The 21576-nt window shown below is 35.9% G+C and overlaps 1 protein-coding gene across 3 annotated transcripts; it reads right to left on the bottom strand.

Moving 5' to 3' along the window:
- Positions 1-1276: 1276 nt before the first annotated feature.
- On the bottom strand, positions 1277-21553 carry RPAP3 (RNA polymerase II associated protein 3). Of its 3 annotated transcripts, none has more exons than XM_048065438.2 (17): positions 21402-21553; positions 19206-19364; positions 18299-18439; positions 17723-17845; positions 15398-15525; positions 14674-14795; positions 14235-14305; positions 13183-13314; positions 11803-11930; positions 10297-10418; positions 9779-9849; positions 9528-9650; positions 7427-7638; positions 5232-5427; positions 4487-4584; positions 3166-3266; positions 1277-2033 (listed from the first exon to the last, which is right to left on the bottom strand). In XM_048065438.2, exons 2-17 carry the CDS (start codon positions 19356-19358, stop codon positions 1942-1944), a joined length of 2013 nt encoding a protein of 670 aa, XP_047921395.1. In that variant the 5' UTR covers positions 19359-19364; positions 21402-21553; the 3' UTR covers positions 1277-1941. The 3 variants fall into 3 exon arrangements, with proteins under 3 accessions (XP_047921395.1, XP_047921393.1, XP_047921394.1); XM_048065436.2 differs by lacking the exon at positions 21402-21553 and adding an exon at positions 20576-21371; XM_048065437.2 differs by lacking the exon at positions 21402-21553 and adding an exon at positions 20548-21371.
- Between the last annotated feature and the right edge of the window lie 23 nt (positions 21554-21576).

The following is a 21576-nucleotide window of genomic DNA, read 5'->3' on the forward strand; positions in this document are numbered from 1 at the left end:
TCATGTACAAATCCTGAAGATGAAACTATATAAAAGTAGGAGTGGGACCAGAAACCAAACGTTGCAGTTTGTTTTCATTAAAAGCACAGCAGACTGGATGAGGTAGAGTTAAGCGACTCCTGACCTACAGTTTTCATATCTTTCTGTTATCATCTTGCTTTTACTGATCTGCATTTGAATCACCTGTTTTTCTCCAACAGCCTTTAAGCAGCAGCTTCTGAGAACATACCAAATGCTCTGAGTATAACCTAGTCAGGTATACAACTGTGTTCTTGGGTCACTGAACAGATTACACAACAAAAATAACAGTCCATTAGAGGCTATTTTATATCTACAAAGGTGTATAAAATTACTTTGGTAACTACTTTTTTTAAAAAAACACATCTATTAGCTACAGAAGTATCTCTGATACATTATCAAAAGTGATTTACAACAGGGAGTGTGGGGGGGGGGGGGAAGCCAGTTATCTAGTAACTTGGGACACACCTAGTAATAACAGTTCACGTGGTAGGTAAGCTGCAAACAGCATTATATAAAGGCTCATTCATTTCCCTAACAACACTGGCTGTTGTCCTAGTGCTAATTCTGTTCCAGGGCTAATTCAGAGCTACATTAGGAATCTACTGCTCTATTCATGTCAGCTACTTCGAGCCAGCCTGAGAATGTAGCTCAGTTATGTTTCTTCCCTGGATTATATCTGAAACGTTACACAGCTGTGAATGTTTTAAAATTAGTTTTCTAACACCAACTACACAGCATGTAATATTCATACCTTCTCCCATTGATCCCTCTTTGAAGTTTGAACTCTCTTTTTAATGCTATGTTTAATTATTCCTCTGGAAAAGACCACAACTATACCAAACAAAAGCAGTAATGTCAGAAGGCTTCCACAGGCAGAGAAGTATTAGGAAAGCACAAGGTTTGAATGAAAATAAGCTGACAGAATGTATCAACAGGATGAAAAATACTGGTCAAGTCTACAACACAGACCAATTTTTGGCAGCCATTACTTGAATAATACAATTATGTCTTAAAGTGTATTTATAAGTGCTGTTACTTCCTTCTTCTGGTCATGGGAACAGTTTATTACGCATTTGCCTGATGCTATTTCATATCTAAGAAAATGATGTGATTTCATGCCTTTGTCTTCTTTATACTGGAAAGATATTCTGCTCAGCTTTCTGACACTTCTTAAGAACTGTACGCGGATAGGAAAAAAAGACCCTAAAAATAAATTTGGTAAGATTATTGTAAAAGTACTCTCCAAAGACAAAAGTGTTTTTCTCTATACTTTTTAATTTCATAGTATTTGACTTTCTTCTATTCTGCAGTTACAGTTGAGGTTTACAGGAATATCTCAGCTGTTAATGCTTTTGGATAAGCTGAAGTAAAGGAATTCTGGAATTTTTTGTTCATTGTAACTCAGGTTCTCTGCATATTATGCGTTATGGCGTGGTCTGTCTTGGAGAAGAGTGATTTAGGCACTGGAGTTAAAAAACTGACATATTTGGTATTTTCAACTCAAAGTTTAGTTTATTTTCTAAAAAAAAAAGAAAGAAAGAACAAAACATGCAAGTTTGTAATATACACCGTTTGATTCTTACCAAAAAAAGATGTTTATAAATATACTTTTTCTTTCTAATAGAGATCTCCATCTGTAGTCGTAATCCTGAATGCCAATCCATCCAATTGTTTTTTTAGGCAAACTGATTCCACTGAAGTATGTAGATCTGTATTGTCTCAGGTGCTGGAAAGCAAACATGCCAGCAGAACCCGGTCATTCTTTCTCCAGCTACTTGCCATTCGGTGAATCAAGTTTAAGAATTTCATCACTTATACAAAAGCAACAGAACTCCAGTCCTTATAGGCCTCTTCAGCTGATTTCCAAATGACACAAGTGTGGAAACAGAGCAATTTACATGCGTAATGTCAGTGAACTCACTAAGAGAAAATGCCGTACTTCTTCTCCAATTCTTCAACCTGAGTATCTTTCAATCCCATGTGTTTCACATGACTGAACAATACCTGTGTAACTGTAAAAGAAAATCCCAACAGAAACCATTATTTTTGCAATTAACAGTCAGAATGTAAATTAGTCCAACTCTTTCCTCTGTAAGGGTTTTCAGCGTTGTACAGCTGAAATATGAGTAAGTTTTTAGAATTACTCAGAGGATAAAGAAAAGTAGCAAAGTGAAGCCCTCTGTTTTGATGCTCCTGAATTGCCTAACAACATTTCCTTAAATGTATATACAATACTGACAACGTAAACAGACAGATTTTATTTTGTTTACTATCTTGGCACTACACCATTAAATGCGGGAGATAAAAGTTAATGCCAGATGGCAGATAAAACTTACATCAGGTTATGGTGTGAAGGCAATTCCTGAGTGGAACTGACTTGCACTTCAGTAAGTCAAACAAGTAATTTTATTTTAAGGAGATTCACATAAAATTTTCAAATTATAATGGTTATTAGTGAAACTCAGTTGTAGATTTACTCTCTAACATTACTTGTTCCTAAAGAAAAGTTTAGCTTGTGAGTGTCTCACTGTTACATAGTCTGTCTGGTGTGGTAAATCAAGAAATGTTTGACATGAAAACCACAGTTTTATAAACCTGCAATTCAAGCCAGTGTCAGCCTGGATTGCAAACTAATCTAAGTGACGCCTCAAGAACAGGACAGAGGCAAACAGGATCAGAGGTTTAGAAACACTTGCCTTCTTTTTGCCAACACTAAAATCATAATTGCTGAAATGGTCATAGTTGTGAAAATGCTGAAGTGGTCATAGCTATGAAAACTGTAATTGGTATACCTTGACCTGAGATATAAGCCTTCATACAAATTCATAAATTTGTAGCATTGCCAGCTACAAGCTGAAATGGTAATGAGAAGTTATTTTATCAGAATAAAAATGTGGTGGTATTACTGACAAAACCAGAAGGATTTAGCTGTATTTTTTCAAGTTTTTATAAATGATCAAAAGATTAAGAAAAATAACATTTTCATATTGGCTTCTAAAGCAATCAAAAATCATTGAAATAGACAAGTAACTAATTTTAAATTATTATTTTATGGAATAAACAAGAGTAGCACTCTTTTGCACCTTTCTTGCAAAATACAGTATCAACAAACCAAGTTTTAGAAGATGGTACTGAACTACTTACTTTTTTTCTCTGAGCCTGACATAAACATTACTGCCATATCAAATCTTTTTAATTCAGATAGCCTCTGGAGGACTTCAAGGATGAGTGATGGCTCCTCTTTCCTGGAGAAGATTATTAGAAACATAAAAATAACTACTGTTGATTAGAAAGATTCAATAGCTGCAAGCAATATTAAAGACTTCAGGAAATGAAAGGACCAATGGAACTCCTTTCCCATTCTCATCTTTCTTGTTCATTCTTCCACTGACTTAGCAGAGAACCAAAAACACAAATATTTATCCAAGCATCCTTTTAATACAGATCAAGAGCAGAGAAGTACAAAAAATGGACTGATGCAAAATGATTGCTGTTAATGTACAGAATAGCTATTAAATGATTTAATGCTTTCACCTTGCCATAACAAGCACCTCATTACAGCTACTAACGTTTTTATCTGTATAGGCCAAAATCCCAGATTTTGTTCATTTTACATTCTTCTGGACAAGAGGCAGTAGTAAGCAGGCACCATCTTTACTACAAATACTAATAACTAGAAGTGTTTTTCTTTCGTAACTTTTTCTGTCACCCTCCAGAACAAATGTCTTTTACCTTACTGCAAATAATTTAAGCTTCCTAGCCTTTGTAAGTCATACCACAAATATAGGACCATACCTCCTCACACAAATGATGTGTATTTACAGAAACTGAGAAAAAGCCTAGTATTCATTTACATTTACCTTTCTCCATAAAACAAGGACTTATCAGCATTTTGAATGCATGCTCGCAGCGTAATCCATGTAAGTAACAAACTGCCTCCAACAGGTAAATGATCTTTAAGAATCAAATGGTAGCACAGATAGAAATTTCAGAACAAATTGTCACTGCTTTCATATTAGAGCTTCTAGCTCCTATACATTTACTACAATCTACTGTAAAATTCTAGCAGATAGTTAAGAATTCAGAGTGTATCACAATAGGCATGGCATAGAAGAATTAAACCTCATGCATTTCTTAGCTTCAGGAACTTAATAATAGACAAAGTTAATATCGTGCAACCATATGTGATAATGGGACATACATAGTAACATGAACGAAAATTATTTCATTCTAACTGAATGTTACTAATAGGTAACTAGGTCTAGGTAGAGGCTATTTATTTCCTCACTTTTCTGACTTTTCAAGATATGTTTAATTTCTTAATAAGGAAGAATTAAATCATTCCAAGTATTGTACCCTGACTCATGTAATGCTACATATTCTAAATAATTTTGTAAGCCTAAAGGTGAGGGGAAGGAGGGGAATAGCAACAAGCAATATACAACAAAAGAGGAGCTTAACTTACGTAATGTAGAAGTCATGTAGAATTTTCAGTATCTGGTTAAACAAGTCTGGATCTAAGGATTTCTGGAACAGTTTCGGATAAAACGAAGGCTCTATTTGCTTTGGGAGAATTAAGAAAGGTATTTTATTTAGGCAAAAGAAATACATTTGAGTCATAAGAATTATAAATAAATATTTAAGATGTTTTGGGCAATGCTGGAAGTGCATGAAAACAAAGACAAATTACTGTTTATGACTTCTGTCTGGTTTTAATTTTTTCTTGAGAAGATTATTGCTACATTCTTTTAAAAAAGAATTCTAAACAATTTTTGGCAATATATATGTGTGTATATATATATATTTATACACACACACATATCAGCAGAAGCAGATATTAAGTAGATTGATGTGTTTCAAGTATTTTTTCAATTTAAAGAGAGAAGAATTTTGCTATGTCTGATTACCCTAGAAGCATTCACTTGAAAAAAATAGAATTTCACTTTGCTACTGACATATTCACGTGTTTACAGACTTAGGGCCTATGCTTAAAAGAAGACAGATTATAGAGGGACTGTACTCTACATGAGGTAAGTGAAAAGTCAGACACAAGAGGAGAACTATTCAGATGCAGATCACACTACTTATAATTATGTGAAGGCAATTAAAGAAAGGGAGTATTTCACACTGCTAAGACAATCTAACATAGCTACCCTTTTCACCTAAGTTGATGCTATCAAAGCACTGTCAGACAACACTACATTTCATACCTTCAGGTACAAATACAGTTTTTCTGGGCAGTCTTTCAGCTTCCTGAAATCAGATTCAAGCTGGAAAGAGTTTGCAGGAATGGCAGGGACTGGAGAAGCAGATCTATATGATGTTTTGATTTCTTTTTCTGCCTGCTTGTTCATAGTGAAAGATGGATGCAACACTGAAGAAATTCCTTTCACACTAGCAGGAAGCCTGCAGAGAGATTTCAAAATATGTAATCTAGAAAACATTTAAGGAAATCTTGCACTAAGACCTAACAGGAGACCTTTAAAATCCTAAAAGATCTAAAATACCATCAAAATTTTACACATTAATGTATTTTAGTTTAACCAAGTATCTAAAGAAACAAAAAAAAAATCAAAAAATAATGCAGCATACAAAAGATACTTGATTAATCCTTTCTGAAAAACTACAAGTACTTATAAATACACTCAGCAGTTCTCTCTTCCTGGGAATAAAGAAAGAACTTTCTGCATTTTATGGTACAGATTTCCACCATATGCAGCTACAAAAAATACTACATTTTCTGCAATTTTATAATGCAAAACAATAACCGCATGTCCTGGGTTTGGCTGGGATGGGGTCTATTTTCCTCACAGTTGTTTGTATGATGCTAAAACACATTTAGGTTGAAAATTATGTTGATAACACACTGAAGTTCTAGTTGTTGCTGATCAGTAATTGTAGAGTCAAGAACATTTCTGCATCTCATGCTAACCTGACAGTGAGAAGGCATAAGGAGATGGAAAGGGACACAACCAGAACAGCTAACCCAAATGGGCGGCATTCTCAGCAATAAAACTGAGGGGCGCTGGCCAAGGAGGCAGACATTGCTTGGCTACTGTATGGGCACTGGTCAGCTGGTGGTGAGCATCACTTGTGTTTTTATATTTTATTTTCTTCTGTCTTACTAAACTGTCTTTATTTCAACTTATGAGTTTTACCTTTTTCAATTTTCTTCCCCATCCCATGGAGGGGGACAAGCAGCTGGGTGGCGCTTAGCTGCCTGACAGGTTCATAGAATCATAGAATGGTTTGGGTTGGAAGAAACCTTAAAGACCATCCAGTTCCAACCCTGCTGCCATGGGCAGCCACCCACTAGGGATGCCACCCACTAGATCAGGTTGCCCAAAGCCCCAGCCAGCCTGGCCTTGAACACCTCCAGGGATGGGGCATCCACAGTTTCTCTGGGCAACCTGTTTCAGTGCCTTACCACCCTTTGAGTGACGAATTTCCTCCAAGCCTCTAACCTAAATCTCCCCTCTTTTACATTAAAAAAATTCCCCCTTGTTCTGTCATTATCTGACTGAGCTGAAGGTTCATCTGAGGTTAAACCACAGTCCCATGGCAAGTGAGCGAACTGTTTCAATTTCAATACTGGTTACAGTGGAGCTATTTTTGTCCTATAATTTGTCAGTTAAGTCCATTTATTTTTTCAGAAATTATAAAATGACTAAGAAATTTACTTTTTTCTTCAACACCTCATAGTAAATCCATCTGACTGAGCTGAAAAAGGAAAGTGGAAACGGTCCTCACAAAGTCTTCAATTAGGATTCCATAAAAGGTACCAACTATTAACACAATGGGATTAACAATGGTGCATACACACCTTTCCTAAGCAGAAAACAAGTAGAGTTGTGACACAGTTGGAGAAAGCTGGGCTAGCTGCTTCTATACTTCAGCCAGACTTCAGTTTATCCAGCTAACATAGTGGAACTCAGGAACCCTGAGCAAACCTAAAGTTATCAGCTATCTGCTCAGGAGAGTTGTGACACTCTTGTGACACTGTTGTGACCTGTTCCTTTTCTCTCACATAACTGGTGTCCAAAGAATGTTTGAATTCTGCTTAAGAATCTATTCTAAAATATTAAAATACAAGCCACAGAAAGGAAAGATACAGTGCACAAGGAAGTGAACATGGCATATGGGAAAATATTTCAAGTTTCTTCCTTTCTGAAATGTAAGAGCAACTACGAGTTTTCCATATGACACTAATAAACCATACTTGTTCCTACCACTACTTGATCAAAGAGACAGACGTATAAGAACTGCATGTTTCTTTGCACATTTTTTTAAATTCGAATTCCCCAAATTATGTTATATATCTCATCACATGCAGAAATTTGAGAATGAAGATTATATTTCAACTACATCTACCTTTCTAAAAGAGGATCAGAATTTTCATACTTACTTTAATGGTGAGGTATCAGTGATTTCTTCTATTTTCAATTGCTTTGCTTTTGGAATGTCCATTGTAGTTAAGTGATCATCCTGATCCAGATTCTCTGTTGCTTCAATACTTGTCAGATTTGTACAGTTATTAACGAAAGAAGTAGTGCTGGGGAAATCGCTATTTGGCATGTCATCATCAACTTCTTCAATGGGTATTGTTCGCAAAGGCTTCTAAACAGAACACAAACCTGATGTCATGCATGTAAGCCTTTGTTTCAGTGTAAATATACACTGTATTGGAACTAGATAAACTGCTGTTTATAATTAAACGATCTCATCATAACCAGTTTCATGTTTGTTGGAACACATAGAAGACGCTTTCAGTAAAGACAAATGGCAAAAAAAAGGAAGCTTCATGACATTCTACGGGAAGTCTTATATGATCATTTGCCCAATTTGTCATAAACCAGCGTACCCCTACAGTATCTCAGAATCTGTATTTTTTTTTCCAGTAAACAAAAAAAACACAAACAAAATTTTTTGAGGGTTTTCCCCCCATCTAAAAAGCTTGAGTGGGCAAGGGTACCATATATTTTGACCAATGACCTGATCAAGCTTTGTAATTTAGCTAAACAAAGAAGTACCCATAAACATATGCCTTATCTCTCAACTTCATATTTTGAGATGATAAATATTTGTAACTCAGGCCTCCTGGCTGACCAAGTTACATACAACACAAGGTAATTAATCCTACTACTGGAGAACATGCTGAGTAATTAAAATGCTTCAGCTTGTTTGTTTCATCTCTGCATGATCACCATTATTTCTGATCATCACCTACCACCACCTTCCTAGGTCTTATGAGGCACCAGTTAGTGGAACTTTGGAATTCTTTGCTGAACATGAATAGAATCTAAATTGCTCTACGAATATCGATGCAAATATACATGGTTAAACTAAACATATTCAACAATTTAAACTTTTAGAGATGGCAGATTTCTCTGCCCAGCTCTAACATAATCCCTCTGCAAGTCTTCAAAACAATTTGCAAGCTGCTTTAAATTATGCCCCAAAAACCCTGTATGGTTGGTACGAACAGACAATATATGGTTTGCTTTGACAATATGCCATCTCATCATTGTGCTAAGAGTGCCTACTGGATATGAGACACAGTTACAGTTCTCCCTTGGGCAGTACAAAGAACACAGATACTTAATCTGTACTTGTTCTACCTTTACAGAATTACACAAAAAAAAGCCACGTAGTATCTCAACTTAGCAGCCAAACTGAAAACTGAATATAATCAGTTGTCTTATTTCAGCTACTTCACAATAAATTAATTTAGGTTTTTAAAGATAGTAATAGTATATGTATTTAATATAGTATCTGGTTATAGAAAGCATATAATACTTTAAAGAAAGGTATCAAAATAATCACATATTTCCTACTAAAACTAGCCACACATTTTGAACACACTTTGTATTTACACAAGAATGCATACTCTGTATCATCATATTTTATCATATGTAACCCATCAGTGGTTATAGTCAGAATGATAATTCAGACTTTAAAAATGTTGCTTCTTGACCAAAAATAATCCAGCTATTTCCCAGCATACATGGATGAAACTGTACGCTCGAAGCTATTGCAGTAGCCCTGAGTGATACCAACATATGAAATAGGTATGCAACATGCCTTGTTACTACAGTAGTTGCTATAGGAACTGGAAACAGCTGATAAAAGAAAGGGGACCGTTACCCAGAGCTTTCTCAAGTCTGCAGTCAAACATGAGAGACTGACCTGTCACCCATTTACTCTCAACTATAATGTTAGGACTCAGGAGAGGGTTGTGGAGTTGTCTCCTCATTTCATACTATTGATATATACATATACTATGTTTCCTGTATAGCACTGTTTACACTATGGATACTGTTGAACACACACAGAAACGCAGAAGTTACATTCTTGAAAAAATATCACAAAAGTGAATCTCTGAACTTTTGATATTTCCACATGCAGGATATATCTATCAGAAGACGCAAGAAGCAGATTGTAACTTAAACTCTACTTTTTCCATCATTATAGATAGCAGTTCACAAAGTTTTTTAAAAAAAACTCACCGTTGATTTCAGGAGTAATGGATCATCAATGAGTTTCACTATATTCTTTATTTCTGCTTCTTTTATCAATACTGCAGGATATTCTTTATATTCTTGAGCTAACTGTTCTTTCTCAGCTAATTCCTGGAAAAAAAAAAAGTAATTTTCCCAGAAAGACTGTAAGTTTCAGAAATAATTGCTAAAATGTACATAATAAAGAATGAAAAAACTATTACTGTAGGTTTACATAAAAAAATCATTGGTGTACATACATTTCTTATTTTAGTGAGTTCATTTATTGCTTGTTTATTTCCAGGTTCCAGCTTCAGAACAGCTTCAAAATCTGAATGAAAAACAACATATGGAAAATGTACGCATTTCAAGTTACAAATTGAAATTTGTGAATTCAATTTTTCCAATGGCAAATCTTTATACCTCCCATCTGTTTTCATAGCTATAAAATAATTAAAGACAGGTAAGTCATCCTAATATCTATCCTAATCTAGTTTTAAATTAATTTTTCAAGCTATTACTATTAAGTAGCAATTGTTGTAGTTTCACACAAACCTGTCTTGCTATCATATGAATATCAATATAAAAGGTTTTATACATATTCAATGAAAAACAAAGCCCATTCATCTTAACTTTTGCACTGAAACCTCAGTTAGTTAGCACATTATTTAATTGCTATTTGAAGATTAAAAACAAAAATCAGGACCTCCTTTTACTTATCTACTTATTTTCTACTTACATCCTTCTACCCATCACACATACTAATTCAGAGTCATACCTTGCATAGCTTCTGTTAGCTTTCCAAGAGCAACTCTTGCAGCCCCTCTTCTGGCAAAAGCTTTAGAATAGGAGGCATCTAACAGCAGAGCTTGCGTACAGTCGTTTTCTGCCTCTTCATATCTCAGCAAAAGAATAATACAAAATTAATAATCTGTTTCAAAATAAGTAGTTTCAACTTAAAAGGCAAATCTACACAAAAGTTAAAATATGAAGACCTTAATTACCTATATACAGATAAATATCTACCACTGAGCCAAAACATAAAATAAAAAATATAAAATAAAAAGTGAGCATATGATTTCTGATATCATTAAGAACAAGTCAGCATATTCTTGTATTAAGGTCATTTGCTTTCACTGTAAGATCAAATTTCGTCATTCCAGTTATGTTTGATCATGACTCTACTGTGTGCATATTAAAGTATTTTCGTTCATTCCTCTTCTCTCCTCCTTCAATCTATCATTAAATTTACAGAAACAGTACTTTTTGCAGCTCTCACAAACCTATAAAATTGATGAGAATACCAATGAGCTTTTCTTGCATTTCATGTTTGGGTCCTCTTTGAAGTGTAAACAACACACCGATTTATCTCACACTCTGTTTTCTTTGTGGCCATTCAAGTACAGTATCACTTCCTCTGATTCTCTGACATTACTCGCATTATGGTATCCTCTATAGCTTCAACAGAAATAGTACCCATGCAGCCTACTTTATAATTGCATAATTTGAGATCAGTGCATTGTCTGTACATGGTCAGCCACAACACATTAGAAAAGGTGACTGATAAAACGTTCAGCTCTCTGCTTCTCATACTATCATCAATTTAAAAGGTTTAAACTCCCATACCAAGAGCGAGTCAAAACAAAAAAAAAAAAGCAAAATTCAAAGACTACAAAAATGGTCATATGGAATTTTGCTCATTTGGTAGAAAGTATGCATTTCCTACTGGTTACTGGACTATGTGAGAAAAGTTTAATGAAAATTAAAGAAATTACATGTACACATCATTAGAGAAATATTTTTATAGATGACTTTTTTTAGAAGCGAAAGCTCCTACCCAATCCTTTTCAATTTAGTAGTTGCAATCCACTTTTTCATACTGGGCAACACTTCAGTAGCTGACTGTTTTTACAATCACAAAAGACAAAGGGGTAGGTCCTTTGAAAGAGGTAAATATGTAGAATTTTACACATGTGAAAGAATGAAAAGTCAAACTTCAAAAAAAATTCACTTAGGTTTCACTATAATTTCAAACTGGTGTTATTTTATTCTCTCAGAACTTCTTTCCTATGAAATACGTTGTAAGATCCCACATATTCAGTTGGTTTTAACTCCCATATTGTATGATTTATTCTATACTGAATCCTAGAAAAAATTAGAACAAGTGACTACTGAAACTTGGGTGAAAACCCACTGGATCATCCTTCCTTCTAGTTCAGAACCAGATAGAGAATTTCTTATATTAGAAATAAAGAAACAGTATAGTACATGCAATCCTACTTACTTTTGAATCTTGAGATAGGCCATGGCTCTGTTTGCTGGCAGAAGTGCATTGGTGCCATCTGCTGCTATACCACGTGTATAACATTCTATTGCAGCCTCATACTTCCCTTCTTTGAAATAACCATTACCCTGTTATATTTAGGTTAGGAAAAAAGGTAATGTTGAGAAAAACCTAGTGCAATTAGCTGTTTTTACTTTTTAGTAGACAAGGTCACAATATCAAGAAGATGGATCACAAAGAACACACATTTCAAGATAGGTATTTATGACTTTTTTTTTGTATCTAAGCTTTTTGAAGGCAGACCACAAAAATCTCTTAATTTTTCTCCAGTACTTCAAGGATTAAAAAAAAAAAAAATGCTATCTGTACAGTTTAAGGTGATTGGTAGGAAAAGAATGAAAGGATAGATAAAGTAGGCAAAAGGAACAAAAAGGTGCCACAGTAAAGAAATTTTAGACTAGTACAGTGTGTTGTTGACAGCAGAGTTGAATGACTGTGGGGCTGTTCCTGGCAACACTGTTCCTGTTGAGTCCAAATTGCAGACTTTGATTTTTTTTTTTTTTGCCAATGAGGAAAGTAGTAGCAGAGAAGATGACAAAACTATATTATTTCTTTACTCTTGATGTGCACTATAAGCCACACTGTACCCAAAGTTAATAGCTCTGTAGCCAAAACTAATAGCATTTTATTACTGTGGCCCCTTTTTGTTCCTTTTACCTACCTAATGTATCCTTTCATTCTTTTCATACTAACCTCTTACAACCAGTAAAGGAAAACTGAAAACTGATAAAAAGTCAGAAGTTAAGCAGATAAGAGAATAGTAAGAAAATTATAGTTTAGTAGGTAAAGTTATTTCTTAATGGCAGTGGTGGGGAAGGACAGAAATCAACAAGCCAACTATGAGTCAAGATAATATACCCAGAAATAATGTTAATTGTCATTGTTGCCTGTACTCCTTGAAGTTCTTCTTATAACTATGTTTCACCATGTCATCAGTGGTTTGAAAAAAATATTCTACAACCCTAGTTGGACAAGAGTCAAGATGCACATAATACTGGACAAATGGGCTATTTGTAAAATATAGTTCTGGTTTTATCTTATCATATATGTGAGATGTACCAATTATCATGTACAAATCAGGCTCTAAAAGCAACCTTGTATAATTATTCCCCCGGAAGATTCCAAACAGAACTGAACCCTGCTCCCCCTGCCCACCACCACCAATAGAGCTTGAAACAGCAATTAGGGGTATATCAAGCACACACTATTTATGATGTTCAGGACAGAATCAAGTTTAATCTGAGCTTTTTGCATAGCTAACAGCACAAGACAATGCTCTAGCTTGCTAGTTCTCCTCTTCCATTGGAAGTTGCAACTTACGAGATCTTTTTCTGTAACAGCCTTTTGCTTGAGCTGCTCGTCTTCAATGCACCTCTTCTCTTTGTCTGTTAATTCTGGTTTAACTGCATTTTCAGACTCCTTCTGTCCTGAGCTTTCTTTTGATGATAGAGCCTGCAAAGATGTTGTTTCTCAGTAGGTATTTCCCTCACACATTTTCAGAACAGAAGTTACAATAAATTCTAAACTTTTAAGAAGTAAAAATCTGCCAAGCATTTTAACAGAAATGTTCCTACCGTAAGCTGAACACAAATTGAAGAGATCATTCTAAGCTGTTCTCAAGAACATATTTCTGTGAGGGACTGCGAGTCAGAATATTACTTGGGAAATAGAAAATATGTAATTTTTGCAGCACAGTGTAAAATGATCCATGAAAACTGTCTATGTAATCCTGATTCACAGATTCTTCAGTTACTTTCAGTTTCTTCAATTATCAAAGACTTGGGGTCTTCATTTGAAAATAAGCTTTATCAAGCATTTTCAAAGCTACAGTTGAAGAGGTAATGCTAGATACTCTTACATTTTAGTAAGGTCATAATAATAAGCATTCTTTCCCTGTCATGAAAAAGGTCAGACTTGCAGCAGAGTTTCTGTTCTGCTAGGCTTAAACTGACTTTCTGGTCTGGCATAGCACAGCAAGCAGTGGAACCACAAGCAGGCTAGTAGTTTCGCTTTACTCTGCTACCAAGAGAATATATCAGTTTTCTCAGATGTACTGCTACCTTGTACCAAAATACTAGATGTGACTTAAAAAAAAAAAAAATTAACACAAGAAATTGAAAAAACACTTGATGGAAGAAGATAAAGCCAGAGAGGCTGGTGTACACATCCAGTCATAACCTGCCAACCCACCATTACACTGATGTATGCATACTCTCCAAAACTAGAAGACATTAAATTGCAGATTTTGACTTCAGAGAACTTCAAGTGCCAGAAAAAGCCTATGAGATTGTGTTGAATTCAGTTCTTGTTATAAGTTGATACAAACTAAACAGGATGTATTAATTTATGTTGGGGCTTATCAACCTTATTACCTGATTAATTTTCTTCAGTTCATTTTTTGCTTCAAAGTTGTTTGCATCCAACTCTAAAACTTTTTCATAATCTATGAGAAGATCAGAAAACAACGTTTTAGGTATGAATTACAGGCCTGTAACCGCAGTATAAAATAAGAGCATTCTTTTGGAGATAACCCTTTTCTGTAGTTACCTGAAAATCATGATATTACAAACAACACATTACGATATTTAATACTAAATTATTCTTTAACTATGGACACCTAGGGTAATCATTTAGGCTTGCTGCTTGAATTTCACCTTCACAGAAGAATATGCAATATGGTATTTCATTATTTTTGTTTACAGAATATGAAAATTAAATTCCTATGCCAAATACACCAATCACACAAGCTTTAGGCAAGCCCACAGGTAAACAGTGTGAACGTTTTTTAAGGAATGATTAAAGACAACCCACCTTCTTTAGCACCTTGAAGATTTTTCAAAGCAAAGCGAGCAGCCCCTCTTCTGGAATAAGCCTTTATGTAATTTTTATCTAAAGCAAGTGCTAAATTACAATCAGATTCTGCAACAGAAAACCTATTAAAAAAAAGAGTGAGTTAGTTTGAACACATCTAGAAAACAAAAGCCAAAACCTCAGCAAGTTACTCTAAAACTTTATAGGTCCTTCCTAAAGTGAAAATTTTTCAGGCTTCACAAGGGGTATAGGAACAAGTGTTTAAACAACTCTTGATTCAGAACACATGAGGAAAGGAAATGAAAACAGATGTCAGCAATCTCTACTGCAACAAAAAGAATAACCAACTCCCCCATACCCTTTCTTCCCCCAAAAGAAATTAAAGCCTTAAAAACAGAGATCATAGAACCAGAAAGGCAAATTGGATGGTAAACTTCTCTTTTTCCTTTTTTTGAAGTCTTGTGCTGTAACACAGAAGGTGGCGAACTTCAAGCATGAAAGGACAGAACGAAAACAGATGACAGAGACTACCAGATTCCTTGTCACAGCAATTCCTATTATACTTTGAAACTGCAAAGCAAGTTTGAAACCAGCCTTACATAGACCTACATATTACAGTATGATACGTAAGATAATCAAAAGTTAAAAACACACACACATTAAGAAAACTGAAGGTAGCATGTCAAAGAAAAAAGTATTAAGGATTTAACAATACAGGTCTTACTTTTTCATTCTATAAAAAGCAGATGCTCTGTTTGTGGGCAATACTGGATTGTACGGATCGTAATGCATCCCTCTAGTGTAGCATTTTATAGCTTCATCAAAGTTTCCTTGTTTAAAGTAGTTGTTACCCTGTAAATAGGAATAAAATAGTAATTTTAACAAATTACTGTGTAGATACATTTTTGTTCTTTTTTAACCAAAAATCAGTAATCAAAGCTTGTATTTTAGAATGCTCAAATGTTTTTTTAACATCTCTCACAAATTACTGCTTTACTGTGAAACTTCTTGTAACTAAAATACTAAATAGTCTATCCTAAATATTTACCATCATTTATACAGTAAGTTGTTCTTATTATGCTAATTTTCAGTATCTGTAGGTCATTTCTACAAACATAGAAGCAGCACATACAAAGCTGCTTGAACTGCCACAGAAATTTACTGAAGTTTTTTTTTTTTTTCACATTTTAGAGATTAGATTTGGCATCCTCCCTTTCCTAGGTAAATAGTCTAATTTGCATCTCTTTTTGGACACAACTTTTATCTCAAATACCCTCATCTCCTTCACTGCTGCCAAAATGATAACAGTCACAGATATCTCAATTTCTCCTCTGTGTAGAATGAAGATTGTACATCTGGGAATTTCACAGCAGTAGGGAAAGTAGGCAGATGTCTTGCATGCAGACAATTTAAAAACAAAACAAAACCACTAAGAAATTCTACTGAAGAAGAGTATGGACTGGCAGATGGTATCAGATGGTTGTTTTTAAATACACTTTCTCAGAACCTCATAAATTTCTACATAACTATCTTAGACTATCTACCTCACACGTTGATGGAGCTCAGGTGATCTGATGCTCATTATTCATTCCACCTAGTATTATTACAATTCAGATTTCTCCTAGTTACTAACTATTTGGGGAAAGTCCTGAAAAGACTTCCACAACGGTATCAGGTCACAGATATGAAGCATTCAGCATGCAACAGGATTTAATAGAACCTTCTAATATTATATTGGGCTCCTAGCAGGCTCAAGACTGGGAGGAAGGAACTCTCATACAAATGAAACTCTTCGTAACACTAGAAACCAAAGCAGCATTAACACAGAACAAACAGGTAAAGCTTTCACTAGTCACACAACACCAAAGCATGTTTTTGTTATTTTCCTATGCCAACAAGGAGTGTTACTTGGTCATTTGGTACTGTTGGTACTGCTCCTGTTTGATTTTGGGGTATCCCTGTCTTAGATAAAGAGATATTTGCAAGAAAGCATCTAAAAGACACAAGGCAATAAATTATTACTTTCACTCTGAAGAGGAAATTATTAGGGCTGAAGTTATTATCCTGGCTTGACTACATGTCTCTGCTGCTTGAATCTGTCACGTAGGACAAAAACATGATGTGGGAACCTTAGGGAATTCGTTCGTTTTTCTTGCAAAGAAACACTGCTGAGTCCAAGATCTACTATGTGTCTGTAACAAGTTCCAACAGGCCCTTGATGATGAGCACGACATGCCTAATAAGCATCCTGTATACCAAGAAAACCTAAAGACCAGAATTTATTCAGTTTTCCTTCCAGAAATGCTATCAGAGGTGGCAAATTGTTTGCCACACATCTTAAATGTTGTCCAGATGACCAGCATATATTATTTCTTCCTCCCAGATTTGAACAATCACGATGAGAAGAGCTGTTTTGTATACTTATAATCTTGCCCAAAGGCAAAGTTTGATCAACATCTTGTTGAAAGCAACCAAAGAATTTGTACTTTTTATCCAAAGAAATCCTTGCTACGCCCATTAAAAAGGTGAATCATAAGATAGGTCTCATTGTATTTTATTTGCAAAATAGGGTACAACTTAACTGGTACCAACTTCCTATTACCAAGCCAGTGGAGACATATGAGTTTCTCCATCATTCAGAGAGACAGTGGCCTCACAAAGAGAGAGTTATCTTAAATTCTTGGGGATTTCACTTGGGGCATTTATACCTTGTGCTCCAGTAAGCATATTTGGTCCATACAGCAATTCTATAGAGCAGTCCAATTTTTTAATGAAGAAAAAAAAAATCCATCAATACATTGATCATTACAAGCATACATTAAGTAGAATGACAGCCTTTGCTGCAATCAGTGATGATGAGAAACAGAGATGCAGTCAGAATTTTATATGTTGGAATAATGGTCAGGAACACAGACATTAAAAAAATCTGAAGAGTAGGCACATTCCAGCAGAACTCTTATCTCAGCAGACAATCTTTTAAAACAAATCACAGATGCTCCTACATCCAAGTTACTATTTTGTAGATAATAAACATTTATAATGCTATTACCTTTTCCTTCTCTGCAAGAGCCTTTTCTGCATCTATACGAATTCCGTCTTCTTCAGAGTCTGATTCTGGAGACACAGAATCATGAGTACTGTCATCTTTATCAAGTTCTTCCAGTATTTTATCCTGAAAACAGACAAAATAATTTATTATCTTCATTATAACTTAACAATACAAAATAAATCAAGTAAGACTAAGAAAATGAGTTGTCTGTTTAAAAACCTCTACTGCTCAAGTCCTCTTCATTCTGCATTCTAAATTTCACAAACAAGACTTATGTTCTAATACTGACAGCCATATTTAATCTTGTATTCTACAAGATTTATCACCTTTTAACAGGCCTATTGATAAAAGATTGCATTTGACTTTAAGTGAAAAGAAATCTGCTGGATGAAAACACAATCAATAGGAAGCTATAGTATTTATTTCTCATTATTCCACATTTTAAACAGTTAACCCCTTTTGGGGAAAAAGCTACTTTCTACGTTCATACAGTATCCAGCACAGTAAGTAAATCTGATTTCAAAACAGAAGCACCTAGGGAGAAAACTAAGTTAATAAGAAAATATCCTGACTCACCACATCAAGTTTTCCCCATGCTTCATAATCATAAGACTTGATTTTGTTTTTCTTGTTTTCCTCAGTGGTTGTCTTTGATGGGACTTTACTTTTGCTCTTCTTCTTTTTCTTGAAAGCCTTGTTTCGAATTGGTGGTAAATTCTAGATTGAAATAAGTAATTTATTACGAAACAGACACACAATATTCACTTGTGCTGAATATTCTACAGTATTTATTTCTAATAATATTTCTATAATATCTATAGATTTATATTTCTAAATATGAATAGAAATATATAGAAATATTTCTATTTCTATAATATCTATATCTGCTGCCTAGTTTAACTTTAGAAATCCATTAAGCAAGTTGTTCTCAGGAATTTCTGCAAAACCACTAAAGACAAGCATAAATCTTTCAATATATAGTACTAACAAGTATTATATACATGATATAAAGTTAAGTTTTAGAACACAACTTTCTGCAGAGTATCACTGAAAAAATAGCATTAATATATTAAAAGGCCACAATAAATAAATAACAGTGATGCTACAGATAGAAATATTCTCCTAGGTCTACCTGGAACTGATTAAACATTTATTGTCACCAAGCATTCATGACCTCCAGAAGCTACAACCCCAAAGCTCTGTTGGTGGAACAGTTTTGCAGTGGAATCCTTGATCTACTTCAGATAAGGAACAAGTCTGCTGGGATCGTACAATCTACCCAAATATTATAAGCTAACACATGTAATTTTGCTGAAGTTAACTGGATTCTCTGAAATAAGCCATCTGCAAAATGAGTATCTTTCTGTAGCTTGACTCTTCATTAGACATGGGGGGTGAGAAAGAACTGATCAAGAAGTTATTAAAAACACTATCATATAATGAATAGCTGAGTTAATAAAAATCTAAGTCCATCAATTTTTACCTCTTCTGGAACACCACTTTGTTTCCTTAATTCAGAATCAACTTCCTTAATATCCTTTTCCCAACTCTCCAGTTCTCTCATAAAATCCTGCAGCTCTTCGGCATTTTGCTTTATCTGCAGCTGTAGCTCCAGTGCTTTATTTGGTGCAGTCATTGTAACCTGCCAAATTTCAAGGAAAAAAACTTCCTAAAGAGAATTTGAAAGTACATACTGAAGGAAGCTAGCTCCTTCAAAATGAAGAAACCTGACTTACATGCAAGACGGGCTTCTAATATAATGCAGTAAAAACATTAGATAGCAAGAGACTATAAAGAAACACAAGTTAAATGTCTTGGGGGTGGGAGGGAAACAAAGAGAAGACATAATTTAGATAAAATATATCAGAACAAATAATAAGTCATGCTCTAATTTAGTGTAAGTTATAGGACTTAACAAGTCAATGGAAGTCCTGAAGGCGATAATGGATAACTAAGATTATCATAGTTTAAAGCAATTTCTGTAGTATTTCCCAGAAGACAGAATGAAGAAAACTTCACGTTAAGTCTCAACTAAAGAGTAAGATATACAAAGCTTCTGACAAACCAACCCCCAAAGCACTTTCTGCCCTTAGAAATTACGTATGCTTAGATATGCATGCATTTTTAGGACAAGAAAGAGTAAATGCATGAGGGTAATACATAATATAGATGAAGACTAATGAATGGTAACTCGGTATATTATTTAAATGTGCTCTTTCTACACACCCACAGCCCTTTAAGTCCTGAAAATATTGTTTAATAGCTTTTAATGCTTAGATGTCTTTGTGAATTTTGTCGTCTTCATTTTCATTTCTTTAAGTGAAAGGCATTTTATTATCATAGATACGACAAATCATGAGTAACAAGTAACCTTAAAAAATGATTGGTTGTAGTTTAAAAAAAATGGATCAACAGCACACAGCAACAAAAAAAAATTGATAAGTGAAAGGATGAAGCAAACATACATTGAAAACAACCGCGATTCATTAGTTCATGATGAAACTACATACAAACTTTATCAAAAGCACTATGAATAGTTGCTAATAACTTCTTGACTGAAAGAGCTTCAGGATCCTTTGCAATCCTCACATGTAAACAGAAGCTATTTATGGAGATACTGCACGCAAAGTTATTATGACAGAAAAAGGAATAAAGTTATTTTCATTTGTTTATATATATTCATATATACACACACAACTGTGGAAGTCAATAACATAATAGCATGGAAATATAAGAATGTACGGGCCCAAGGTAATGACTTCTGCAACACAATGCACTGCCCATAATTATAGCTAGCAGTCTCATAAAAGATGCCTAAGACATACCACGTGGTTAGCAACGATTTAATGCTACCTGAACAGAAATAGTTTTCCATCCTCAGGAGTACGCAGCCGAGCGCATACGCTGATGCATCAGTTGTGCTGCTCACTAATACGCGCACAGATGGTAACACGCTTAGCCTTAGCAATATACTTGTCCTAATCTCTTCTGTTTATTTGGTCTATTTTAAACTGAGTGGAAAGAAACTTCAGATGATGCCAAAAACATGCGTTTTTGAATGTATTTTCAAGTATAACGGGTGTTTTAGCTTTTCCACCTACTGTTGCTGTGTACTGAACTGTCTCCACAGCACTCAGGCAGTTCTGGGGAACCCTACCACACCTGGCGCGGGCACACCAGGCTCTGCGGGCAGCGCTACCTAGAGGAAGATGCTTTTTCTCTGTTACCAGTGACTAAAATAACATTCTTTCACATCTAAAAATCTAATGGTACGTTAAACCTTGCTATTTTCTGGGCTTCTGAAGGGTCTCAGACTAACGGATAACGTAAGGCCGGCACGGCTGAGGCTGGCAGGCCCTCAGGAGCCCACCTGCCCCAGCCCCTGCCCAAGCAGGGACACCCAGAGCAGGCTGCCCTAGGACCACGTCCAGGTGGGTTCTGAGGATCCCCCAGGAGGAGACCCCACAGCCTCTCTGGGCAGCCTGTGGCAGGGCTCAGGCACCTCCCGGCACAGCAGTGCTGCCTGGTGCCCAGGGGGAGCCTCCTGCGCTCCACATTATGCCCGGATTCTGAACCCCACCGCCCAGGGCCCCTCACTGACCCCCCCGCGGGCACCACTCGGCGGCAGGCACCGAGCGGCCGCCACCACGGGGAGACCCCCGCCCCGGCCGCGTCCCACCTGCGCCGCGCCGCGCCGCGCCCCGCCTCTTTCGGCCGCCGCCGGCCGCCGTCGCCGCACGGCCCGGCCTCCTCCCACGATGCACCGCGCGGGCACGCTGCCGGCCGGAGCCCGCCCCGCGGCGGCCCCGCAGCGGGAGGGGGAGGAGGAAGAGCAGGGGAGTGCGGCGCATGCG

This window comes from Anser cygnoides, chromosome 1 (genome assembly GCF_040182565.1).
Source record: "Anser cygnoides isolate HZ-2024a breed goose chromosome 1, Taihu_goose_T2T_genome, whole genome shotgun sequence".
NCBI lineage: Eukaryota > Metazoa > Chordata > Aves > Anseriformes > Anatidae > Anser > Anser cygnoides.